This window comes from Mauremys mutica, chromosome 1 (genome assembly GCF_020497125.1).
Source record: "Mauremys mutica isolate MM-2020 ecotype Southern chromosome 1, ASM2049712v1, whole genome shotgun sequence".
Lineage (NCBI taxonomy): Eukaryota > Metazoa > Chordata > Testudines > Geoemydidae > Mauremys > Mauremys mutica.
The window spans coordinates 336,265,037-336,293,021 of NC_059072.1; the positions used below are offsets into that span (position 1 = coordinate 336,265,037).

The 27,985-nt window shown below is 40.7% G+C and overlaps 1 protein-coding gene across 1 annotated transcript in view; it reads left to right on the forward strand.

Moving 5' to 3' along the window:
* SESN3 (sestrin 3) overlaps positions 1–27,985 on the forward strand; it is a 71,764-nt gene that overhangs the window by 19,938 nt on the left and 23,841 nt on the right. Inside the window, exons 2-5 of the mRNA XM_045019616.1 lie at positions 19,732–19,797; positions 24,778–24,975; positions 25,717–25,899; positions 26,324–26,560. Of these exons, the coding sequence (XP_044875551.1) occupies positions 19,732–19,797; positions 24,778–24,975; positions 25,717–25,899; positions 26,324–26,560 (684 nt within the window). The remainder of the gene's footprint in view (positions 1–19,731; positions 19,798–24,777; positions 24,976–25,716; positions 25,900–26,323; positions 26,561–27,985) is intronic.

A 27,985-nucleotide genomic window follows, 5' to 3' on the forward strand; every position in this document is an offset into this window, starting at 1 on the left:
ATGACCCGTTCTGGATTTAAGAAAACTGAACAGATCAAGAAAATCAAGTTCAGAATCATCGCCCTTGCATCTGTTTATCTCTTTCTGGGAAATTGACATGCTGCCCTCGAGTTGCAGAATGCTTATTTACATATGGCAATGTAGAAGTATCTTGAATGTATGGTTGGCAACGTGCACGGTCAGTACACAGTACTACCCACCAGCTTGTCCTCAGCCCCAAAGGCATTAAAGTGTATGACAGTAATAGCAATACATCTGCTTCGTTCTCTGAGTTCAGATAGGGTAATATCTAGATGGTTGGTTAGTTTGAGGATCATTGAAGCTTTACGTCCAAAACAACATCTTTATCATGAGAGATCTGTTCTCTCCACTGGGGCTAATCACAGTGGATACATTTTATAAGAGTGGATTTCCGTGGTACACAATGGCTTACCTCCCTATGGACACATTCAGTTCAGGGGTGGCTCCAGGCCCCAGCACGCCAAGCACATGCTTGGGGCGGCATGCCACGGGGGGCGCTCTGCTGGTCCCCGGGAGGGTGGCAGGCGGCTCTGGCGGACCTCCCGCATGCGTCCCTGCGGAGCGTCCACTGGTCCTGTGGTTCCGGTGGACCTCCCGCAGACATGCCTGCGGACGGTCCGCTGGTCCCGTGGGTTCAGTGGAGCATCCGCAGGCATGCCTGCGGGAGGTCCACCGGAACCGCGGGACCAGCGGACCCTCCGCAGGCACGTCTGCGGGAGGTCCACCGGAGCCATGTGACCGGCAGAGCACCCCCCGTGGCGTGCCGCCGTGCTTGGGGCAGCAAAATGGCTAGAGCCGCCTGATTCAGTTCATAGCCTTCTGTAGAAAAGCCTCATGTCTGACCCAAGGACAACAGTGCTTTCTTGCATCCAGCTTTTGGGATATATGGCCTTGTACATGTATGTGACTCAGCATGCCAGACTTCAAATCAGATGTCTGTAAGTCTGGCTTCACTCAGTATGTTGTCCAAACACACAAATCAGCAAGTCCAGATAATGTCTATCTGCAGAAGCTCTTCAGTCCCTGAATTAGTGGATAGATTCCTAGAATATCTGCACAATGGTTTCTTTCTTTCCACAAGCGCCAACAGTAACTATTATAACAAGTGTTCTCTCCATGGGTTGGGGTGCCCACCTGAGGCCCCTTCAGACTCAGGCACTTGGGACACCACAGGAGGCTTTCCTCCATATAAATGATTAGAGCATCCATCTATTTGTTGGGTCAGCAAGACTTTGATTACCGTGATCAGAAATCTGGTGATTCAGGTTCTTACTGACCGCACCACTGCTGTGGATCATCTAAACAAGAAGGCTGGTATAAGGTTGACTCAGCTGTATCAAAAGGTGATCTAATTGTGAGGCTTCTGCATAAAGAGAGAGATTTCACTTCCCAGGTGTGAGAAACACTTGTTTTGAGGTCCCATCAGGAGCGGTCAGTAAAGAAGCCGATTCTGCAAGGGATTTTCTGTTATTGGGGATACTCTATTTTAGATCTCTTGGCAACGAACCTGAACAGGAAATTCTGCTCTAGGGCAGTTTACAGCCCAGGTTCCATGACAGATGTCTGTCTGTTTTCCCTGGTTGTCATCTGCTGTGTGTGTTCCTTCCAATTCCTCGAATTCCAAGTGTAATCAGGAAGCTAAAAATAGACAAGGCAATCTTAACCCTCAGAGTACTTCCATAGCAACGGCAGTACAGGTATCCAGATCTACATCAACGCTGAATTTGGCTGCCCATCTCTCTACCTCTGGTTGTGGATCTCTTGGCTCAGAACCAGGGAAATTCAATGAGCAGTCATCAAATCATAGAAATGTAGGGTTGGAAGGGACCTTGAAGTCATCAAGGCCATCCCTCTATGCTGTGGCAGGACCAAGTAAACCTAGACAATTCCTGACACATATTTATCCAACCTGTTCTTAAAAATCTCCAGTGATGGGTTTTCCACACCTCCTTTGGAAGCCTATTCCAGAGCTGAATTACCTTTATAGTTAGAAAGTTTTTCCTAATATCTAAGCTAAATCTCCCTTGCTGCAGATTAAGAACATTACTACTTGTCCTACCTTCAGAAGACATGGAGAACAATTGATCATCATCCTCTTTATAACAGCCCTTAACGTATTTGAAGACTATCAGGTTCCCCTCTGTCATCTTTTTCTCAAGACTAAACATGCCCAGCTTTTAAAATCTTTGCTCATAGATCAGGTTTTCTAAACCTTTATCACTTTTGTAGCTCTCTTGGACTTTCTCCACTTTATCCACATCTTTCCTGAAACGTGACATCCAGAATTGGACACAGTACTCCAGCTGAGGACTCGCCAGTACAGAGTAGAGTGGGGCAGTTACCTCCCGTGTCTTGGGTACAACACTCCTATTAATATATCCCAGAATGATATTGGCATTTTTCAGTGCTGTATCATATTGTTAACTTGTATGCAGTTTGATTACTATAATCCCCAGATCCCTTTCCTCCCGTCTGCTAGTCCTTATCAAAGAAGGAAATAGGGTTGGTTTGATTTATGTTCTTGACGAATTCATGCTGGCTAGTCCCTATAACCTTATTATCATCTAGGTGCTTGCAAATTATTGGGCGAGGAGATGGTGGTGTTCTCAATAGATTTGGGGATTTTTTCATAACTAATTAACCCCATCTGTTTTGCACTTCTAGACAGTCCTTTGTTCTCCACTTGCATATTAGTTCAGCTTCAAAAGTATTGTTAAGTCATGTACTGTCTGTTTTATCCATGTGCACTTTTTTCCCATAAGGAAGTCAGTGGTGATGCCAAACAGGAGAGGTGCAAAGATACACCCTTATTTGATACCATTGTCTGTTTAACCATTCACTCAATTCTGCATTTACTTTTACTGCAAATTACACCTTGATATAAAACCCTGTTGTTACTTTTTTGTTGGCATACTATAACACCTAAAGATGATCCAGAGTGAATTGCGGTGAAGGCTGTCAAGTGCTTTCTTAAAATCTGTGTGGTTTATGATGTCTCTTGCCATTCAGTGCTTTTTAATAATTATTGTTAGGTATTTTAATTTTTGATTAGAGTATTGGAAATATTTTTAAAATCTTATGTCATTAGGAAGTCATCTTATAGTAGAAAGATTCCATTTTGTTCACAGGATGGGTGAATGCCACTCAGCTTTTCAGCGCTCATAGGGTACTCATAACCATAGGCATGTACAGCACATTTCATTAGGGTGTTCACCCAGGGAATTTTATTTATTTATTTTAAAGGCAAACATCATAAAGGTTGGGGTGCGCAAGGGAGTGTAGAGTGTGGGAGGGAGTGCAGTGTGCAAGAAGGGGCTCAGGGCAAAGGATTGGGGCAGAGGAAGGGTGCGGGGTGTATGAGGGGGCTCAGGGAAGGGGGTTGGGGTGCAGGAGGGGTGCGGGGTGCAGGCAGGGGGCTTGGGAAGGGAGTTGGGGTGCAGCAGGGGGCTCAGGGCAGGGGGTTTGGGAAGGGAGTTGGGGTGCAGGAGGAGTGCAGCAGGGGCCTCAGGGCAGGGGGTTGGGGTGCAGGAGGGGTACGAGGTGCAGGCAGGGGTCTCAGGGCTTGGGGGTGGGATGCAGAAGGGGTTTGGGCTCCAGCCTGGTGTTGCTTACCTGTAGTGGCACACTCCCTGCCTGCCCTGGCCCCATGCCGCGCTGCTCACCACATTCCTGTGTGACCCCTGGAGGGTGAGCAATCTTGCCAAGTTGAGAGATGGATTAGATGATTCCCCCTCCTGCCCCCCGGCGTTTTGTATCCAACAGCTATACTTCTGTGGCTAGCACTATGCTTGATGGTTCTTTAGCTTTTTAAATTAATATCCATATTTAAAAATGGACTCACTTTATTGTACTGGGACTGCTGTCAGACTTCTGTTCAGATGTTAATTCAGGCTTGTTAATTCGCAAATCAAGTGGAACCTGGATTGTATCAAATGTTTGTTCTCCCTATTATCAAGAATTTGCAACATTGACTTGATGGAGTTATGTCAAATGAATCCAGCTCATTCAGTTCCGTGCTTAGATGCTGTAGTTCTGGACACTGTAGGAAGTCATACGTTTAATTTAGTTGACCACACTTAAAGTTAAAACAGAATTTGTAGGCAGAACAGGCCATGGTGGTGACGGACTCCCTGGGATACAACCTGGAACTGTGGGACCGCTGTACCCCCTTAACTCTCAAGCCTGGGCTGTCTGTCTCTCACATTGCTGTGTTGGTGGCAAGCAGCAAACTCCTTTGGGTGCTGTGCTCACTCAGCCAACAATATGCAGGGAGACGCCCAGTTAAGTTGCATGAATGCTGTCTAAGACTCAACCTTTCCAGACTACTTTACCCCTTGCAGGAGTCTGATTTGTCTTACGTACCCTCAAGTTTCACCTCACTTAAACTACTTGCTTACAAAATCAGACATAAAAATACGGAAGTGTCATAGCACACTATTGCTAAAAAATTACTACTTTTTCTATTTTTTTACATACAATTATAAAATCAATCAACTGGAATATGAATATTGTACTTACATTTCAGTGTATACTATATAGAGCGGTATAAACAAGTCATCTATATGAAATTTTAGTTTGTACTGACTTTGCTAGTACTTTTTATGTAGCATGTTTTAAAAGTAGGCAAATATAGATGAGTTGATGTACCCCCTGGGAGACCTCTGCATACACTCAGGGGTATGCAAACCTCTGGTTGAGAACCACTGCTCTAAAACACTCATGAACTGTACATAGAGAGACACTGGCAAACCCCTCTAACCCTCATGCTCTTCACCCAAGAAATACACCATTTTACACTGCTCAAGACCTTCTATTAAACAAAGCAAGCCCATTAATTAGTTCACCCCTTGGTCAAAGGATAGTGGACATGCACCAGCCTTTGTAATCTGAGCAGATTCCTCAAGCACTTTAGACAAACTCACTGGTAAGGATAAAACATTAAAATAAGGTTATTAACTACAGAAAAATTTTAAGCGGTTATAAGTGTTAGGCAGAGAGGTCAGAGTTGGTTACATAAGAAATAAAATCGCATTCTGAACTTTCAGACTAAGCAAGATTTGAATCAAGCAGTTTTGCTCACCCTACTACTAGAATTGTAAACAGTTCAGTTTTTAATACACAGGCTGACTTTTTTGCTCAGCTTGGGACCAGTCTCCCAAGTTCAAAATATTTTCTTCCAAATGTTCTTGTTGTCATTAGAGTATGTGGGGGAGGCTCCAGGCTGATGTCAAACACTCCAATTTATACCCCCCAATCGATGGGCATAGAAAGATGGAGTCAGAAATCACATGTTCTATGTCCCCAGCTGAGTCACTGGGTTAAGCAATCTCCATTGTCTATGTACTTTGGAAGGAGCCCACTGGGAGAGTAAATTCTCCTTAATGGGCCATCAAAAAGTGGCTAGTTAGTCCTAATGTAAATCTGTCTTGGGGGTGTTAGTTGCTCCATTGTTGCCACGAAAAAGCCGGCTGTGGATGTCTCTCAGACTCAAAACATGTTTCGGTAATGCGCACACATAGCAAAACTTCATAACTTCACATACCATGGTAACACGCATCAACAGGATAGCAATGTTCAACAGATCACGACTTCTCAAATGATACCTCACAAGACATACTTTGTACAAAACGTATCCTGATCATATCACAGTGGTGAATAAGGGCGTTCCAGGGTGCTATTTGAGGTACAGTATGTCACAATGGCCTCAATTTGTGAAATCAGATATTCCATGTTGAAATAGCTGGTGTTGGATAAAAGGGATTTTCAGGGGTGTGGAGAGAGAAGTACGTTACTGCTTGAGGTTTTTTAATGTAAATTACATGTTTTCGTGACACACTCATTTATTTCTTTTTGAACAGTTTTGCTATGGTGGCTCAGGGAAGTCATACAGGAAATACTGTCAAGAAAGAATCTGTTTCAAGGCTCTGCAAATGTAGACTCTGGACAACTCTCTGACCGAGAGCAACAGCATTAAGTTAGGATGATAACTTATTCCTTATTCCATTATAGCTGAAAGGAGTGTATTTCGATAGAAGCTACGTATACATATAAGAGCACCAAGAATAATATAGAAAGGGGAGTCAGTTGAAAATTCTTTGCAATTTCTACAGATAATTGTTTTCACAAACCTATTTTTAGTATAATTGCACCATTAATTCCCCCCCCAAATACAAACAAACGCCCATATAGTCAAAACATTTTGTGTAAGGTGGAGACCCAAACCAAGACATTTAGTCACTATTCCATTGTTTTTTGTCGATTTTTTTTTTCTTGGGGAGTCAGGGTATCAAACAAAGATCTTAGTCGCTGATCCATATTGAATCCAAAGTTGGTGAATAATAAAACATCAGTCATCCATGAATGCACATATGCAGGTGCCTCTTTCTTTATCATTGAGACCTTGATGATGCTTCTGTGGTATGAATTTCGGCATGGTTGTCTCCCATGGAGTACTCGGTATAGCATGGGCTGAAGGAGGATTATTGAGGAGTGACCTGAGATAGATTTTAAGGTCAGAAAGGACCATCATGATCATCTAGTCTGACCTCCTGCACATTGCAGGCCACAGAACCTCGCTCACCCACTCCTGTAATAGACCCCTAACCTCTGGCTGAGTTAGTGAAGTCCTCAAATCATGCTTAAAGACTTCAAGTTGCATAGAATTCACCATTTACACTAGTCTAAACCTGAAAGTGACCGTGCCCCATGCTGCAGAGGAAGGCAAAAAGGGCCAACAAATTTCATTGCCAAAGTGCCTAAAGTTCCACCAGTAAATGATAAAATCTTCAAGGTTACAATATATAAACTAGAGAATCTGGACATTGTTTTCTTTAATAGTCAGCTCTGACCACTCATACTTGCTGATTTTGTGTTCTAATCTAAAATCTAATAATTACAAGAAGGACCCTACCAAATTCAGGGTCCATTTTGGTCAATTTCACGGTCATAGGATTTTAAAAATTGTAAATTTCATGATTTCAGCTATTTAAATCTGAAATTTCATGGTGTTGTAATTGTAGTGGTCCTGAGCCAAAAAGGAGCTGGGGGGAGGGGGAGTCGCAAGGTTATTGTATGGAGGGTTGCAGTACTGCCACCCTTACTACTGTGCTGCTGCTGGTGGCAGTGCTGCCTTCAGAACTGGGCAGCTGGGGAGTGGCAGCTGCTGACCAGGAGCCCAGCTCTGAAGGCAGAGCCACTGCCAGAAGCAGCACAGAAGTAAAGATGGCCTGGTATGGTATTGCCACCCTTCTGCATTGTCCCCTGCAGAGCTGGGCCCTCAGTTAAGTGCCACCACTCTCCAGCCACCCCGCTCTGAAGGCAGCAGCGCTGAAGTAAGGGTGGTGTGGTATGGTATTGCCAGAATTCAGAGTCCATGATGGGTTTTTCATGGGTATGAATTTGATAGGGCACTAACTATAAGAATATACTATAGGAATCAGACCGCTTTAAAAAGGTACTCATGCAAAATTGAAAAGTTTGAAAAACATTCTTCTGCATTCAGAAAACATTCTGCTTTACATCATATATGCTAATTTCTTTTTAGTCTATCAATAATACTTTCTGTGAAAATAGGACCTCTTAAAGAGTTTGTGCTTTTGGTACATGTTCTGCACTTTTTTACTTTTATGCATGTAATGTCACAATATGTTGCTGTATGAATTTATTGCAAATGGATTATAATTTGAGGTGTGCATGTGTGAAGGGGAATAAAAAGCTCCAGGACTTTAGTTGCTTAAAAATGTAATATAAAAATGTTCTTAATGTTATAGAGAAATACAAAATGATGCACAAGTAGAAAAGTCGCCATAAGCAAACTAGGGAAATGTAGTCTGTATGGAACATTACTATAAATTGGATGCATAATTGGTTGAAAGACTATACTCAGAGTAGTTATCAGTAGGTTGCTGTCAAACTGGGAGGACATATTTAGTGGGGTCCTGTGAGGGTCTGCCACTACAGTGAATGCTGCTTATTAGCACAACCCTGATTATTAACTTCTGGTTCAGAACAATACTTTGCCAGGAACCAATCCCATTAACTTTAATATTAAGGGGATTCAGATATTGGCAATGGCATGCTGCTTATGGAACTTGTATTTAAGAAAGTCCCCGGACATCGGGTTACCACCTGGCGAGTATTTTAATGGAGTTGCCAGAAAAATAATCTGCTGGGTTTTTCTACCTGGGTCTAAAGATTTGCATTATTATCACAATACACTGGCATATCTAATGTTAAGTTTCTGTGTCCAGCTAAAGATGCTGCAGTGTTCCCTCTTCGCAGTTTGTGATAACAGATCAAAACTGTTGAAAATACAGCTGCTGTCTGCCCACCAGCACGCAAGCACACTGTGCATGTGTGCGCGAGAGGGTTTGAGTCATGCAAGAGTGAGGAGGCTTGTGATGTTATCAATGTTATATCTGTGTTATCGCTCTAGATACTATTAGTGGCTGTTGGCGGGGTGGGGGCGGGTGTTTGCAGAGTTGCCTTGTGGTGTGGGAGTTGGGCTTGCCTTGTGGGGAGGAGATTGCCAAGGTTTTTGCATTTCAGAAGTGGTAACCCTACCCAGCTACAAGCAGGTTTGTGGGGCTGCAGCCAGGGAATGAAGTGGTGGGATATGTCTTCCATGGCTGAAGCCTCACACACGGGCCTTTTGCTTATTGGCAACTGCTAAATAAGAGAAACTTTTTGTTGGCAATGCAGAGGTTGCTAGTAAGTGGACTCTGTTGTATTCAGTTTTTTTGTTATTGACTTTAATAATGGAGTGAAGAGTATGTTTATAAAATTTGCAGGTGATGCCACACAGGGAAGAGTTGCAAGCACTTTGTGGGACAGGATTAGAATTTAAAACAGGGGTTCTCAGATTTTTGTACTGGTGACCCCTTTCACACAGCAAGCCTCTGAGTGCGACCCTCCCTTATACGCTAAAAACACTTTATAATGGTGTTAAATATATAAAAATGCTGGAGGCAAAGCGAGGAGGGTTACAGCCCGTGACCTCAATAACCTTGCAACCCCTTGAGGGGTCCCAACCCCCAGTTTGAGAACCCCTGATTTAAAATGACCTTAACAAATTGGAGAAATGGTCTGTAATCAACAAATGAAATTCAGTCAAGACAAGTACAAATTACTACACTTAAGGAAAAATCAAATGCACAATTACAAAATGGGGAATAACTGGCTAGGCTGAAAAGGATCTGGAAATTAAAAGTGAATCACAAATTGAATAAGAGTTAACAATATGGTGCAGTTGCAAAAAAAAAAGCTAATATTCTGGGGTGTATTAAAAAGAGCATCGTATGTAAGACATGGGAGGTAATTGTCTTGCTCTACTCAGCACAGGTGAGGCCTCAGCTGGAATAATGTCAAGTTCTAGGCCCCTCACTTTAGGGAAAACATGGACAAATATGGACAGAGAGAGTCCAGAGGGGAGCAACAAAAATTATAAACGTTTAGAAAACCTGGCCTCTGTGTGTGGAAGGGCATAAGTGCCGACTTCCCATGGGTGTTCGACCACCCCCCCCCATCCCACTCCACACCCTCTGAGGCCCCTGCCCTGCCCTTCCCCGCACCCATCCCAACCCCTTTCCCAGAGTCCCTGCCCCCAACTTCATCCCCTCCCTGCCAATATTCCAGCTCCTTCCCCAGATCCCCACCTCGGTCCTGCCTCTTCCCCTTTTCCTCCCCGAGCACGCCACGTTCCCACTCCTCCCTCCCCACTCAGAGCGTGCTAATGCTGCCAAACAGCTGTTTGACAGTGGCCTAGCGGGAAACGCTGGGAGGTAGGCAGAGGAGCGGGGACATGGCACGCTCAGGGGGGAGGGGAGCTTGAGCGCAGAGCACCCACTAATTTTTCCCTGGGGGTGCTCCAACCCCATGGAGTCAACACCTATGTATGGAGTAGAATGGGGTGGACTGATGATGATCAAATATGTTAAGGGCTCTTATAAACAGAACAGTGTTCAGTTGTTCTCCATGTCACTGAAGGTAGGACAAGAATTCATCTGAAGCAAGGGAGATTTGTTATACGTTAGGAAAATCTTTCTGACTGTAGGGGTAGTTCAGCTTTGGAATAGGCTTCCAATGGAGATTGTGGGATCCCCATCATTTGGAGGTTTTGAAGAACAGGTTCAACAAACATCTGTCAGGAATAGTCTAGATCAGTGATACTCAGATTGAGGCTGGGGAGCTGCAAGTGGCTTTTTAATGTGTCTCATGTTCCATCTGTCTGGGTTTTACCTGGACAGTCTGTTTTTTGGCTTCTGTATCTGGGTGCCATTTAGGGTTGCCGGGTGCCTGGTTTTCAAGGACCTGGAAACCCTAAATGGCACCAGAACCAAAAGTGCAGTTACCATGGGGCGGGGGAGGCACTGGTCATTAACCCATGCCAGCCCCCGTTCAGCTGGGGCTGCCTCCTACCAGCAGGCAGGCTCCTTGAGATGATCTGGTGAGCAATGTGGAGAAGGAGTGGGAGGACCAAGTGACATTGGCTGGGTACTGGGGGGGAAGAGGTCTTGGGGAGGGGGGGAAGAGGCAGAGCAGGAGCAGGGCCTGGGGGAGGAGAGGTGGAGAAGGGAACTTGGGGGGGTTGGTTACCAGCAATTAGATAGAAGGGTGGCAGTCCTACCTGTAGTTCTTTGCAGCACATGTTAGTAAAACACTGTTTTAATTATTAACCAATCAGCATGCTTTAACTATGTTAACCAGTTGTAATTGGTAAAATTAATAATGTTTGGTCAGAATAACCAAGCGTGTGTGTATATGTGTATATATTAAAATAATAAATGAAACAATGAATTCACACTACTGTGGCTTTCTTGGGTAATGTTGATCGCTATTTTGGCTCCTGAACCCCTGAGGCCTGAGTGTCACTGGTATAGATATACTTGGCCCTGCCCCAGTGCAAGGGTCTGGAGTACATGACCTCTCAAGGTCCCTTCCAGTCCTACATTTCTATGAGTCTGCATTTCTTAAATTAGGAAACTTCAGAACTTCATAACACTATCTGCCTTTTTTGTTGTAAGCATATTATTTTGGGTACTCTGATGTTTCTGCCTCTTTTTCTATGGCTCCTTTTTTTTCTCTTGATTCATAGTTTTCGAGCCAGCTATTAAACTAGGGTTACTTGTAATAAAAATTAAACACTTAGTTGAGAGAGAGATTTTTCTTATAGCCAAAAGAAGAGTTTCACTGTAAAAGCAAAAGTATCAAACTGTCATGCAAAAGCAAGAAAGGTTTTCCTTCTAATGAACAAGGACTATTTCATTGCTTCAAATAACTTAGTAATTACTGACCTTTCTAAAAATGTTAAACAGTTTTGACTCAATAAATTGGATGCTTCCAGAGCGGCTGCCATAGTCCAAAAGTGCTGATCACATCAGAAATTTAATCCACCCATGAAGTTATGGTTTGAGTTAGTTGGGTTTTCCGGTTCTGCAGTTAAACGAATAAATGATCCTTCCACTGTGTTTCCACACCCTCCCCACAAATAGAATACTGTCACATACACCCAAGAAAACCTCTGCCAGATTCAGAATTATGCTCTCAAATCAAGCTTTAATATACTCTTGCACGTGTTCTGTACATTCAGCTTTTGGGCAATTTTTTTTTATTTCCCCATAGATATAGTCTGTTTTAGTCACAAACTGTTACTAAATGACTGCTCATATAACTTCTTTCTTTCTTTCGCATCTTGTTTAAAAACAATCATACTAGCCTCTTTGGGGGCAAAGGCAGGCATGGTTCTGGCCTTTTCATGGGGAGATAGGAGCATGGATTGTGGGGAAAAAAACTGGTAAAACTGAAGGATGCTGAATTGCTATGATTTTAAGACCACTTTGATATCGTCTAGTCTATTCTTACTGAAAACCAGGAGGTATGATCAAAGTCAGGATAAGTAGGTATTGGTGCTGTCAGGATCCAAGAGCAAAGAATTGGGAAATATTTGGAGTGGTCAACATTTTAAAATGTAGATTAATGTAGCTGCGCCATTCAGGGGTGTGAATTTTTTACCCCAGAGTGTCATAGTTAGGCCAACCTAACCCCTGTCATAGATGTGGCTAGGTCAATGGAAGAATTCTTCTGTCAATCTAGCTGCCCCCTCTCAGGGAGGAGGATTACCTACATCAACAGAAAGTCATTCATTGATGTAGGAAGAGCCTATACTTTAGCACTACAGTGGCATGGCTGCAGCTTTGTCGCTGTAGCACTTGTAGTATAGACATAGCCCTAGCATCTGATAGCAAGGATAATAGAAGTGTAGAAGTTAATTCATACTATTGGGGTTTTAACTGGGGTCAATAATACTAGCTATTCTATTAGCACTAAAGTATAATTTTCCCTCCAAAAAATGGCAGAGCTGTAGTGTTTGACCTCTTGAGAGTCCAGCTGGGTTAAATTTCAGATCCCTTGGCCAGGATAAAGCTTCAGAATGATGCTGTGCCTCCTACCATCCTGTCCCCCTTTACTTTGTCAGTCAATACAATAGTTGGAAACAGTTGCCATACTTCACTGTGTACTCAGCACTTGGCATCTGACAGCAGACACCCTCCCTGTTGTAGTTACTAAAAATAAATTTTGAAACTACGTGCCGGACAGTCTTTGGATCTAGTTTTGGCAACCCATGGGATGTGACAATATCATGGTGATAGTAACTTTTTTTTATGCCTTCAAATGCTGCAGTGTTGAGTACATTATAAAATAACTTTAGCTAGAGCCCTGGCTATAAACTATAAGGAAGGTTAAAATGTCAATGAGGTAAAGGGTTGTGTTGATAGGAGACAGTATGAAAAGATCTGCCCATCAAAAGAAAATATGAAGTGTATCTAGTCACAAACCTGAAGTAATAAATACTAATTGTAGGTGCATACTGCGAATCTCTCAGACAAGAATTGGAATATGGGAAGCTGTTAAATCTGATGATAGGATATGAGGAGTTTTAACTACCGCAGTATGAGCTTGGCTGAATTTCATCACTTGGGCAAGGCTTGGAGGAGCATTTTATTGATACCATTCAAGAATTGTTGTTATAGCTGCTTGTCTTATTGCTTAGAAGGGATGTGCTAAAAGGGGCCTGGTCAATTTGATATTAAAAACAAAACTTTTTTTTCATAAAGCACCTTTTTAAATAATGTGTGCAAAAATTAATGTAAAAATAAGTTCTTTAATACTTCCCTGTTGGTGTTTAAGGGTCTCTTCAAACATCAGAATGTGAAGAGAAGTTGACTTGTTCTTAATTGATATCACTTTTGTTATGCACCCCGCCAATGGAAGGAAAATGCTTCATATAACTGGTGATTTGTAAAATTGAAATTCTATTATATTGTCTTAAAGTGCCAAGGGACATCCTAGGAATTAGATGGGTAAGCATTACTTAAGTAGTAGGCAAATGTATGCATCTTAGAAAGAGGAGTATAACTTGATACAGTCAGACCAATGCAACTTTTGAGGGACAGGTAGGGGAGGGGGGAATTTACCAGGTCACCTGTTTGGTTTTTTCTTTGAAAAACTTGCTAAAATTTTAGGTAGACACATGTTTATGAATCTTTCATAAAGTTTCTCACAAGCAAAAGTCATAGTGGAAAGCTGCTCCTCAGAGTGGGGACAGATTAATTGTGGGGTGCTTTGTGTGGGGAAGGGGTCTGTGTTCAGACCTGTGCTATTTTAATATATGGATGATTACATTGTGGTTGGTAATGTGTAGGAAGGGCAGAGGAGTTTGTGGTGGAGATGAGTTGGTGGGCCAGATTCTCCCTGCCATTCTAGCCTCTTTACACCAGTTCATGGGGCTACAGAGTTGGAAGAACTGGCCACTAGGGAATACTTTTGACGTAAGGGGGTGATCTCTTGGGCAGTATAAAGCTTCAGAATGATGCTGTGCCTCCTGCCACCCCGTTCCCCTTTACTTTGTCAGTCTGGTCGATACAATAGTTGGAAAGAGTTGCCATACTTCACTGTCTACTCAACACTTGGCATCTGACAGCAGACACCCTCCCTGTTGTAGTTCCTAAAAATAAATTTTAAAACTACATGCCGGACAGTCTTTGGATCTAGTTTTGGCAGTGTGCACGCTAGATTATTTAGCAAGCATAAAGGAACCTCTGATCATGTGGTGTAACCTGCAGAATGAAACTATTTTTTATACCTTTAATACATAATGATTAAGTGCTCTATAACTCTTAAGTACTCTTCCTAAAAAATCCTGCTAGCGTTTACCCCCGTTTTATAGAAGGGAAATAACATAAGTACTTGCTGAAGCCTCCCACAACTAATGTCAGAAGTAGGATTAGAACCCAGGAATTCCTCTTTACCAGTTCAATCTCCTCTTAAGAACTCAACATAAATGTAGTTTTAAAAGTCATATATTAATGTTACTGATGCAGCAGTCGGTTCCTTAAAATCTTACATCATGGAAGCTGTCCTTTGAATACAGTCTGTAGCATGAATCCTCCCTCCCTGGTCAAAACGATGTGGGGAGAGGGATATTAAGTTACACAGGCTCCCCTTTTAAGGCTGCAGGAGCCTCTTGAACATACTCAGAATGCTCACCATTGCATGCCTCTCTGAAGGAGGCAGTGCTAATCTTTGACTCCATGGAGCCTGGTTCCCAAGGAAAGATGCAGTAGCAAATATTCGTATGGTCCAGTGTTATATGCTAATGTTACGTACAGTATCAGATCAGCATATATTGGAAGGCCTAGATCATAGTTTTTTATAAGCAGCTATGTTTTTCTGAGGATAATAAGCCTAGGAAAAGGAAGCAGTCCTGAGCTATTGATATCTTAATGAACGCTAACTTTGAACAAGCTGGGTTTTTGATTGCTGTGTCCTTTACTCAAAAGTCCAATGTGTGAAAGGTCTGACAAGATAAATGTCAGCTGTGCCTTACTTCTGTCTCCATGACACCTGTTTTTCTATCCTTCTCCCTTTTAATAACTGATAATCGACAACAGCTGGATATTTCTGCCTGTGAAGGAAGTGTGTGAATAATGCCTGGTTCATAGGTAAGCTAGGAACCCCAAATGGCTAAGCAACCTAAAGAAACACTTTCAAGAGCCATCTTCCCTGGGATGAGGGGGGAGAGATGCAGGTCTCCATATAATGAGACCCTGAGGTGGTTGTGGAGTGGAAAATCCAAATCAGAAAGTCGTCATCGATTTCTAACCATATGATGATATTTGGTTTTGTTTTTACCCTGCTATGTAGTGTGGTGCTTATGTATCCAATTGCCAGTGACTGAACAGTTTTCTATGGTTACTTGTGTTCAGGATGTTAATGACTACCTCAACCACCTTGTTTCTCAAGTATCCTGGGACTGACGCAGCTACAACTACACTGCTTACAAAGAACCAAACAGCCTAGTTTTCATTTGTTTATATGAGACACAATTATTGTTCACCAAAGATTTTGTCTTCATGAAGATGAGCTAGGCTGTAAACTATTTTCTAGGATGCAAATGTATGAGATTAAGAATTTTGAAATCTCCGCTACTGATGTATAGTGCATGACTGCCTGAAATTTTATTGGGAAGGCTACAAGATCTTTCCATTCGTCATAATACTGGTGTAAGAGCAACCTAGTGATATCCTTGGTTTCTAATTAGAGGGATTATTGATGAGCTGGTTAGCAGATAGCTGTCTCTGCTATTAATAAACTAGGGAAAATTCTTATGGTCCAAACTCCTCTGTTATTTCATCAATTTGAGATTGAAATAGAGTTCATTGTTTGTATTTAGAGCTGGTCAGGAACTGGAATTTTACTTCGTAGGAAGTTCTGACACTTCTAAATTTTTTAATTCCAATCCCAAATTAAATGCTGAAATTTCCTGTAAAACAAAAATTCCCAGATTTATTTTTTTTTGGCTTGGGACTATAAAAATATTTCATTTTGTCTTTGATACTTATTATGCTAAATGTACACATAATCATTGTATAAATATAAACATATTTAATGTGTAGACATTGAATCAAAATACTGTCAAAACAACATGTTTTGACTTTTTTCCATAGAAAACTTTTGTCAAAATCAGCATATCCCCTCAAGTTTAGATTGAGAAAACTCTACTTTTTTTTTTTTTTAAACAGAAAGCATCTCAGGCTAAAATTATTTGACTAGTTCTCGTTGTAATTTGTCTCCAGATTCTTTTGCACAGCCTAATACATATTGCCACATCCCTGATATTGGCAAACTGAGAATTCAGATTTTTCTGTAGCTTTTGCCATGTTTTGTGGGAGGAAGACTCCAAAGAAACACAGGAAATACTTAGTTTAATGTGAAGCCATTTTGAGGTCTTACAAACTAGAATTTTAGTATTTTTATTTCTCAATTTGTCTGTAGTTGAAAATCTTTTGAAGCAGGATGGATGTTAGTTAGGTAACTAAGCACTTAATAGCAACTAAAATACAGCTGTTAATCCTATATTGCAAAAGGTTTTTGGAGGGTGGAGAGCTTTTCAGATGTTTTTTTTTCTATTTGAAACTCATTCTTAATAGAGTTGCTAGCTTCCGTGTAGTTTCTGGGTCCCTTTGCTGGGACTTGTTAACTCACTTTAGGTTGATAAATTGATCAGCCTGCCAGGATTCTGCTCCAATAACTCTATTTCTGTCGGGTAAGCTGCTTTCACTAGGTGTGTTTCAATGGAAGATGCAACATTCATGAACACGTTTATATGTACAGTTAATCCAAGTTTTGTTGTATTCCAAGGTTTGTATATACGTACATGTGCTGTGTCTGGAGTCATATGGTTTAGCATTTAGTTTTAATGTACTTTATACAACTTAACCAGTGTGACATGTGGTCACAATTTTTTAAGGGGAGCATGTAGAGCCTGCTATCTGAAAAATGATGGATCCTCAAAGCTAGTTTATAGTAAAGATGCTACCCTTCCTTTCATAGGGTATTACACCAGCCAGTTGGTTCTCAGGAGTGTATTGCAATTTCCGCGTGTCTCTCCAGGGCTCCATAAAAGTATTGGCGCTATCCCAGACTCTAAAAACTTACCACCCATCTTGAGAGAGTTCAAATTGGAATTTTCCTTCTCCTGTCATGGCAAAAGGGCCACTGAGCAGCCTGGTTTTAAGGCATCAGGTACTCAGCTTTCACATCCTCAGTCCCTGTTTGGAACACCTCTGCCATGAGAAAGCAAATGGCAGAATTGTGGTTGTCACCTAGGTGGTATTACTCTGACCATTTGGAGCACTTTTTATAGGGACTATGCTCATCCTCTGACCCATGGCAACCCTTTAGGAGGCATTAGCCTACTTGCCAATAGAAGCTTGAATTATCACTAATCCTCTGACCCTGGAGAGCTACCCCATTCCAGTTATCCTGTCTGAAATGAAGATTATCCCAAAATTAGGATTTTAAAATAACTTCAAAACAGAACAAATCAAATACAATTCTAACTGTGTAATTAGTAGTTATTTTAGGAAACATGTTTGTTTTCATTATCAAAAATTTCCATACTTTCTACTTGGAGAACTGAGCACTAAAATACCCTTAAGAAAATACAATAAAAACAACTTGCATGTGCCCTTATCCCATTAAACAAATAAAGTATTTACCCCTTCTGTTTTCCACAGGATTAATAAATTTGGTTGATAAGTATCGTAAATTATCTTGGAACTTTAACAATTTACACCCAGTAAATTGCAGTAAACTGTCTCCCTGCAACTGGCTTTCACGTGAATAGCTCGGATTATTTCAGAAGAGGTGACAGCATTTCCTCAGCTATTGACACTTCTCTGCCAAAGTAATGAACATAACTCCTATGTAATCCCTAAATCATCAAGTTCTTGTTTTAACTTTTCCTGAATAATTTGCCCTGACATTATTTCCGATCCTCTGAAAAATCAACGTAGGTGGGATTTTTTTTCTAGAAATGTAACAATAATATGAACCTTTTATTGTTTTTACTTCCCTATGCTGCAGTCTGTTGCAAAGACTAGTGTTTAAACTAATCTTAAAATGGTGCAATATTCATTTACAAAATTAGTGTGTTTCTCAAACACCTCTCTGATGGTATTGTTGAGTGCATCTGAAACTTGATTGTGAGGTGAACAAAATATTTTGAGCGCAAATCTGGTAATGGTGCAGATGGTCAGTTTCTTAAAAGCAACCACTAATAATGGGTAATTGCTGATTTCAAAGATATGTAATCATATACCTGCGAGGATAAGAACTAATGCTTTTGGAATGAAAGTAGTTGAATGGATATGAGCCATTTGATAAACAATAACTTTCAGGGGGTGCACTAGTCTTAGGACAAGGTATTTATGCTGCTGTTAGAAAGCATCTTTTCTCATTTTACTTGAGGTGGAAGAAATAATGCAGATCTGTAGACCAAAGACTGACTGACTTATTTTTCTCCCAGCGTTCAAACTTGGTTGGCATCTGGCAATGAAACTTGTCTACACGTTTTGATGTAGAGCATCTGTTTGTTTCAGAACTTCATGGTGGTTTGCAAGGCATACAATAGTTCCTAGTTAAGCAGTCGCATGCAAATCTTCATCACCTTGCATATATGAACTGATTTAACAAGCTAAAACTGTTTTCCCAAAGTTAGTGATTTAGGGGGGCTATTAGTTGACTCTTATTGAACCAATAAATCAAAACTCATTCATGCGTATGAAGATTAAGCTGCTAGTGAATTTCAGTCAATGGGATGTGCTATTGTAATATGTGCATACAGAATCCCAGGCACTTTATTGACACTGATAGTAATGGGAATGCAGAAAGTTACAGGAGTGGATGATGACCATGTAGTTCACTCATCTCTTACGGTGTTAGCATTTGGTCATACCCATCTTGGACTTGATCCAGCTCCTATTAAAATCAGTGGAAAGACTACCATGTAATTCAGTGGAAGCTGGATTGAGACCCACATGTTTTCTTTAAATCTTAGTTCAGTTCTTTTCTTGGGGGGGAGGGAAATATACTGCCTATTACTGTATGTAGTAAATACATTTTGCACAAAGAAACTTGACATTAATTCTTTTTGGTGCCTGGCTCTTCCCTGGCTTTAGTGTGTGTTGTAGGCCTTTTATCCTCTCGTCTCTTCTGAATTGGATACAGCTCAATTAGGTCATCTCTTCCTCAAAGAGTGGAGGCATAGTTTTTCTAGTACAAGTTCTTAAATCACTCTAGTTGCTGTATATGTGGGTAGTAGCTTTTTTTCGTAAGAATACTTGCCACTTCTAGAGCATTTCTGATCTTCAAAGCCCTTTGCAAACATTATATAATTAAATTCAATGTTGAGGGAAATGGAGTTGAGAGCCATGTCCCATGTGCAGCCTTGTCAATCTTATGTCTAGTATCGTGCAAGAATTTCCGTTGAGTTCAGTATTTCTCTCTATTCTGGCAGTTTGGTTGCTCTGAAGTATTGTGTCAAAAGTTTGAGCACTATTGCCACATGTTCTTGTATAGATATGTAAAGTAGTCAAGGTTAGAGTTCTGAGTTTGGGTTTTTCTTTTTATTTTAAATGCCCTGTCATTGGCCAAACTTTGTGCAGTCTATTAGCGAGCAATGTAAAGGACTGCTAAATCAATCCAACTGATATGGCATGTTAGCCTCATCTGTTAACGAGTTGTAAAACATGCAGACAGTCTTTTAAAGATAACTAAGTCAAGGCCTTCAGCATCTAATCTTGTAAGATAAAGTAAGTTAATATGTTATCCTTGCTAATTCTAATAAAAACATGTGACGTTCCTTTGCAGGAAAAAAGAATCCGAGTCTCTCAGCCATTAACAAGAGGACCAAGTGCCTTTATACCAGAGAAAGAAGTAAGTTTGCAAACTAAAACTACTCCTGCATAAGTAGTAACTGCATAACACAAATATTCAGGGCCAGATTCAGGCATTCTACATCGATTGGGCAGTACCTTAGTCCATGTGGAGTCCCACTGAGAATCCAGTGCAGTTATTTGTGGACTAAAGGACCATTTAGTTTGAGCATCAGAATCTGGCCCTCAGTGAGTAAAAGTCAAAGTTTGCTCCTTATCTTCAGGTAGCACCCATTGAGTTGTAGACTAACTTCTGTCTTCAGATGCAGGCTTGCAACGCCCATTAAATCTGCGGGACCTGCAAACATTGTAAGCTTTTTAGGAGAAGGACTCGTTTATTGTTTATACAATAGTAGCACAGTGGGGCCATGCCTTGCTGTAGTCAGTAGGCAGTACTGCAGTATAAATGTTTTTAGTAATCTGAGCAGGATCTGACTTTCAGTTTTCACAAAAGTGAAAGTGTGATTAATTTTGTAGAACACAGCTATGTCCGTAATAAAATTTATAGTTGCAAAGGTGCTGAGTGAGTAATTTAAATGTTTAAGCCTTGATTGCAGATTGCTGCAGTATACATAAAGCTTGCTACAGTATATGTAAAACTTGCATGCATAGTTCTCTGTCTAGGAGTCAAATCTTTACAGGAAAGCAAACTGAAAGCAAGTCCTGCTTCTTTTTTCCTTAAAAGAGCTAGTTGCTGTTAAAGCCAGGCAAAGGATGTAAAAGTTAAAACAAAATTAAGGAAAGGCAGGGCTGTAGTGTTTCTTGGAATAGCTCTCCAGTTCTAGGCAGAAGGAAAAGAAATTGCAGGATCCCCACTCATTACTCAGGATGATACAAGTATTGATTATTCACAAAATCCTGTCTGAGGGGATTAGAGACGAATATTGGAATGAGCCCCGGATTGATTTTTATCAGGGAAAGATGTGTGTGTATTAACTATGTTTTGAGCCTTTTAGAGCCTTTTAATGGCATTGTGTACATTTTAAATCTGTAAACCCTACATGGTTTGATGATATGGTTCCTGAGATAATGCTCTTCCCAAGCAGTATTGCCACAGTTAAGATCAGCAAAGGCACTTTAAAAGGGAGAGTGCTTCTGACTTGAGGGGTCTTGGGCTCTGGAACTTGCTCCCCGTCCTGTAGTCTGCCAGAACTCAGATTTGTTAATTTCTAGGCACGCTGCAACATCCGTCTTTTTAGTGGGCATTTGGTTTATAGGAGTCTGAGCTGAATGTCCATCAAGTTAGGGTCTTCGGTGGTCCACAGTGGGATATAGTTGGTTAGTTTTGCTCTTGTGGGACAGTCCAATAATCAAATGAACTATACTGTAATTTTAAAATTTTGTACTGAATGTTCCCAGTAACATGAGCCACCTAGGCTTGGGATAGGCAATGGATAATAAATCACAGAATTCTGTTCTTTTACTTACTTAATCCAGCAGGCTACACTAATAAGTGGGAATATGGCTTCCGTTTTAGGGGTCATTTCTAGTAGCTATGTTTAGGAATCATGTCTAATAGTGTATGCCAAAATATGAATTTCCAGGGCTATAATATATTAGACCCATGAGCAATAAGGAACATTATAAAGACTAAATCTCATGAAATCCTGCTCAAATATTTGAATCTCAAAAAAGAAGTCTTAAAACATGCACTGGAAATGGAGAGGTAGGGGAAGAAGCAAACAAGGATACAGGTTAAATTGCGGCTTGCAGAGAAAAGATCAAGGCAGCCAGACTGAGTTACTGCTAGCCAAAGGGGAGTGAAAAGTTGCAAAGGGGAGTGAAAAGTCTTCTACTAATATCACACAGGGATCTGAGAAGATGATCTTAAAAGCAAGCCTGTAATGAGAACAATGAAGTTTGGACAGCTGGAAAGCATGGAAAACGCCATAAAGATAGATAAAAAGCAGAAAGTGAATATTTTGAATCTGAACATGTAGGTTTTGAGAGAATTCTCTGAGCTTACTGTATCAGTCCGGTGTGATGGGAAGGGTCCTGGAAGACCATATAAAAAGTTTAGAGTATGTCTAAAATGTACAGCGGCACTGGTGTAACTCTTCAGTGTAGACACTACTAACCTCTCCTGTCAGCATAGGTAATTGACTTCCCTGAGAGGCAGTAGCTAGGTCAATGGAAGAATGCTTCTGTTGACTTACCACTGTCCACACCAGGGGTAGGTCAGTATAGCTATGCAGCTATACCATTGTAAATTCCTAGTGTAGACCAGGTCTTAGTCTTCAGAAAGGAGTATAATTCTGCAATTACTACCTCATAAGCTTGGCTTCTATCGCTAAGGAAATAGTGGAACAAATATTCAAACAAATCACTAAACTTCTGGATGAAATTAGAACGATAAATAATAAGCAGTGTTATAAAGACTAAAATTGCTAGGCTGGCTTTACTTTGTTTTTGCGATAGTTATCAATATATTGGATGAAGGGATACACTTGATATAATTGTAATTTAATGAAACGTTGGTACATCTCAAAGCTTGCGAAATTAAATAAAACGGACTTTGGTAAGAGCGGTGTGGAATAGATTGAAAACAGAAGGAGTGAAGAAAAAGGTAATGACAAGCATGCATCAGAAGGTGTAAAGGTACTATAAAAATCTGAAAGGGCATTTTATTGAATCAACAGATGTTACTAATTTGCAAAGTAGTACAGATAACCTGTTAAAGCAGAAGAGCAATACTTGTTGAACTAGATACAGTCAAAAAATACAATGTCAGCCTGGAAAATGCAAGTTGATATATCTAGGGGGAAATTACCCCAAACCACTTATTGTGGAGATAATCCAGGGAAGCAGTAATGCTCAAACAAAGTGTAGTTCTGTAGCTGTCAATGCAAGGCACAACAATACAAGACAAGTCCTCTCTCTCGCTACAGAAAAATGTAACTGCACCTGAAATCAGTTTTTGATCGGAGTACTTCCTTACGAGAAAGATGCTGACAAGCTGTAGGAAGTGTAGAGAAAACTGGCAAAGATGATCAGAACTGGAGGAAGAAACATACAAGGGAAGATTGAGACCAATATGGATAGTTTTTCCTAAGAGACTACTAACTGGGATGTACTTCTTTAAATAGTTGAAGGGTGTAATCACCAAGGAGTGAGAGGAATTATTAGGGTACGTCTTCACTACCCGCCATATCGGCGGGTAGCAATCGATTTCTCGGGGATCGATATATCGCGTCTCATCTAGACGTGATATATCGATCCCCGAACGCGCTCATGTTGACTCCGTAACTCCACCAACCCGAACGGCAGTAGCGGAGTCGGCATGGGGAGCCGCGGACATCGATCCCGCGCCGTGAGGATGGTAGGTAATTCGATATAAGATACTTCGACCTCAGCTACGTTATTCACGTAGCTGAAGTTGCGTATCTTATATTGATTTTCCCCCGTAGTGTAGACCTGCCCTTAGAGTGGAGTATAGGGGTATAACAAGAACTAATGGGGTAAAATTAAGAACAGATTTAGTCCTGGTCCCTGACTTAAAACTTAGGTCAACCTACTAACATTGGTCAGGGGTGTGAAAAATTCACATGCATAATTAAGCTCATCTAAGCCTCAGCGTAGACAGCACTGCATTGACAGAAGCATTCTTCTGCTATCTATCTGCCTATCTGCTGCCTCTTGGAGAGGTGGAATTTCCTACAGCTTTGGAAGAACCTTTTCCATCGCTTCTGGCTAAGAGAGGTGAAAACATTATCTAGTGTCTACCCTACAGCATTGCAGCTCTGCCACTGTAGTGTTTCTATGTAGACAGTCTGAAAAACAGAAAGTTTCTGATGGTCAGAACAGCCTCCCAGGAAGAATGGTGGAAGGCCCCGTTGCTTGGTACGAAGCACAAAACGGTGTTGCAGGGAACAGTTCTTCATGGAAAGGTGCTGGGACTAGTTAACTAGATGACAGAAAAGACTCTCTTCCACCTCTGCCTTCTGATTCTACAAGCTAAAACAAGAAATCTTGAGGTAAAAAGAGAAGGTGCAGTAACTTGTTCATATTGGGATGTGTGTATATTTTATTCCTTAAGAATAAAACTTGATTTGTCAAGAAACATTTTTCTCTTTGCCAGTTCAAGATTCTTGTTTTAGTTTGTGAGATAGTCACGGAATCAAAAATTCAACAACAACTGAGCTATGTTCGATAGTTGCAGGGATTTTATCTTTTAATTCCTAGTAAACCAGTTGGAGTGGAAAAGAAGGTCATGGTATTTGTAATGATAAACTAGCTACCTAATGTTCTGTTATAGGGAGTTAAAGAATAACTCTTGGTATTCTAGTCCCTTTCTTGCGACTTTTTTTTTCCCACAGATGAACATGTTTAGAATGGTTGTTCTTTGGTGATAAAACACTGGCTAATAGCTGCTAATGTTTTTTGTTAAGGCTTGCATTTCAAGAGCTACCGTTCTACCACATGTTTTCATCTTGTAGCCCAAGGTCAGGGTTGGCTGGAATGGTTAGTAAAGAACAGTTTAAAGAAAGCATTAAATAATGTTGTGAGCTTTTTAAAAAACTAGCATTTGATCTCTTTAATGATAGAGACATAAAATTGGTAAGCGACAGACAGACCACTTCTCTGGTTTAGTTACATAACCCGACTTCTCCCCATATTAACTTTGAAGTAACATTTTGGGGCTGGATTCTCAGCTGGTGTCAGCATAGATATGTTGACTTCAGTAAAGCTATGCTGACTTTCACCAGCTGAGAATATGACCTTTAGAAGGATTTGTGGGAAAACTGCCCTCCATTTTTATGGAAACATGTCAAAGTAACATATTGTGTACCGCTTCTTTAGATTTCTTATTCTTTAATTTTGTTAAGCATTTTCTGTATGTATATATGCACAAACATCCCAAAGTCCACAGAAGTTGGGATTTGCATGCACAATTGAATTATGTGGGTATCTGGGGTTACTTGAGGTGAGGGGAAGGTCTATCTTAATGTATCTGTTTTAGATTGTCTACTTTGCTCTTAAGGTTATGCAAGCAAATGGTTTGAATGAACGTACTAACCTTCTTGTGGAAGAATACTCAACATCTGGTCGCCTGGACAACATCACACAGATCATGAGTTTACATACTCAGTACTTGGAGTCTTTCCTCCGCAGCCAGTTCTATATGTTGCGTATGGATGGGCCCCTTCCTTTGCCTTATAGGCACTACATTGCTATAATGGTATGTACCAAGAATCCTTATATTAACACACACTTTCCTCCCTGTCTCCTTAATACCCCTCCAAAAAACAACACCTCAAACCTTGTTTATAAATAGACCTGCTTTAACAACTTGTCTTCCTTTCTTCCTATGGTGCAAGCTCTGCAAGCCTGAGTCAGTTCACTTAGGCCAGGTCTGCACTACAAACGTACATTGGTATAACTAAGTTGCTGAGGGGGTTGAAAAATCCACACTCCTGAGCAATGTAGTTATACCAACCCAACCCCCAATGTAGACAGTGCTATGTAGAAGCTCTCCTGTCAACATAGCTACCGCCTCTTGTGAAGGTGGATTAACTATGCCGACAAGAGAAGCTCTCCTGTCGGCATAGTAGCGTCTTCACTAAAGTGCTACAGCGGCATAGCTGCAGAACTGTACCTGTAGACAGGCCCCCAGACGCTGAGACTTGCTGCTGTGTGGTGTTTTTGCAGTGTAGATGTAACCCACACACCTCCTGGGTGTGGTGTTCTGTCTCATCTAGTGGCACTGAGACCACTTAGAGACAGATTAATGAGTCTGCCCTACAGCTTTAGCTGACAGCTATGTGGCTTTCAGCTCTTTCAGTAGAGGCTCATGCATTTAGCTCCAGAGGTTCCAGGTTCGATCCTGTCTGCTGCCGACTGGGGTCTGTTGGTGTTACATAGACCTATCTAAATCTGGTGCCCTTGTAATACCTTTTCCTGACTGTTTTAACTACTTTAGGCTGCTGCCAGACATCAGTGTTCCTACCTAGTAAATATGCATGTCGATGAGTTTTTGAAGACTGGAGGGATTGCAGAATGGTTGAATGGTTTGGAATATATCCCACAAAGACTGAAAAATTTGAATGAAATAAACAAACTTCTTGCACACCGACCCTGGCTGATCACAAAAGAACATATTCAGGTACCCATCAAAATGTATCTAGATTAGCAGTATAATTTTATTAATGAAAAGTGCTAAATAATATGCAAATATCTACTTAGGCTTTATATTATTGTTTTATAATTTCATTATTAAATGAGAAATCTACATATTTAGTAGAAATTCTGAAGATATTAGAATATTAAATAATTGTATGACTATTCCTATCAGAAAAAATGTTGGTTTACCCCTCCCCTCCCCAAAGATTGGAATTAACACGAATAATTCTAAGTAGAAAATAGGACAGCATGTGCACCTTTATTAGGTTGCGGGTGGTTTGGGATGAAAGAAAAATTATTTTTGGAGGCTGGGAGTCAGCCATTCCATCCATATACATTCTCATACACTTTCTGTGTTGGTCTCTAGAGCTCATATATTTACCCTCTCTATTTTGTTCTCATTTCAGAAACTTGTCAAGACTGGAGAAAATAATTGGTCTCTTCCTGAATTGGTACATGCTGTGGTCCTATTGGCACACTATCATGCCTTGGCAAGTTTTGTATTTGGTAGTGGCATTAATCCAGAGAGAGATCCAGATACCTCTAATGGGTTCAGACTTATAGCAGTCAACAAATTCTGTGTCTGTGATCTTGCCAACGACAACAACATCGAAAATGCATCCCTCACAAGTAGCAACTTTGGGGTTAGTGTTGCAAGAGTATTCTTTTGCTTGCTTCTGTTTTGTATTAGGTTTTTTCCACTCTTTCCTATTTAAGCCTGACTATTTTGTTTCTTTTGCATATACTGTTGGAATGCTAGGGTTCTGGTGGCATATAAGATTTTAGCTCTGACAGTTTGCAATATATCAGATTCAAAATCACATAATTCTAATTACAAGCTTCAGTTGCAAAGTGATTTTTAATAGCTGATCTCCTGAATTACTGGGTAGATTAAGGCTTCTTTTTCTTAGAAAGCTGGAAGCCCTAACTTTTAAATAGTATAAATTGCTGTTTGAGCTCCAGAGGTTCATGAAATAGAGGGTGCTGCGATCAAAATGGGAAAAATTTCAACATGGTAATCAGAATTGTGATCTATTTAAAGTCAATGATCTCAAAACAGGCTAATGTTTGAAATGCATCTGCAGACAAGACCAAGTACTTACTTCCAGGATCAATAAACTTTTTTCAAACAACTTTTTTTTCCTAAACCAACCAGTAGAAAGAATTCTGATTTCTAGTTAATTATATCCTGTAAATCTGGGTGTGTGTTACAAATCTAATTTTGAAATGCTTTGAAAATTGTACTACAGGTTGATGTGCTAGGCTATTTTGGGGGTTCAGGGGACCCTTGGTGCATTTTAATTAGTAGTTCTTAAGTTCACTGCTAACAAAATAAAAACTTTTTCACAAGTAAGAGATTGAAAGGACAGAGAATAACAGATTTAGGTTATCTGAATGATAAATGCAGTAGATTGCAACTGGCCTTTTTTGTTGCTACAAGATGTACTTTTAATATGCAGTCTCTTCCTTGTAATATTTTTATCTTCATAGGTAAAAGCAACTAGTTTGGATTAATAAAACTTTAGAATATTGATTTACTCTCCTAGGTTGGGCTCCTGTATTGCTGGTGTCATAGACAATGTGACTCATTAGTAAGATGGCTGTCAGCAGCAGTAGAACCAGAAAAGTCAATTTTAATATTTAAAAACTGTCTTCCAGAATGCATGTCAATGTTTATTCAGGGATAAGTGATTTTTTCTGAACCTTCAGAATGTTGCAACATGCATTATGGATACAGTTTTTCCTCTTTCAAACAATGTCTGCATTTCTCAATTACCCTCCTGCAATAAAAAAAGTTTGATAGTCTTGAATAGTGCTCCCAGGTGTCGTCAGTAGCTACCAGTGTGTAGCTCTGCTCCTGTTCGATGATGATAACAGTGGGCTGCATGTGTGTTCCCTCTGTGTGCTGTCCCAGCTCTGCGCAGATAGCTGACACAGCAAACCCCGAGAGAACCCCCAAAGACCACAGACTCTAGTAAGGTACAAAGGAACCCGAGCCAGGTTTATTGTCAAACAAAGCACAATAATGGTTTCCTATAGACTCTCCAGGACATACTACGAATATGTAC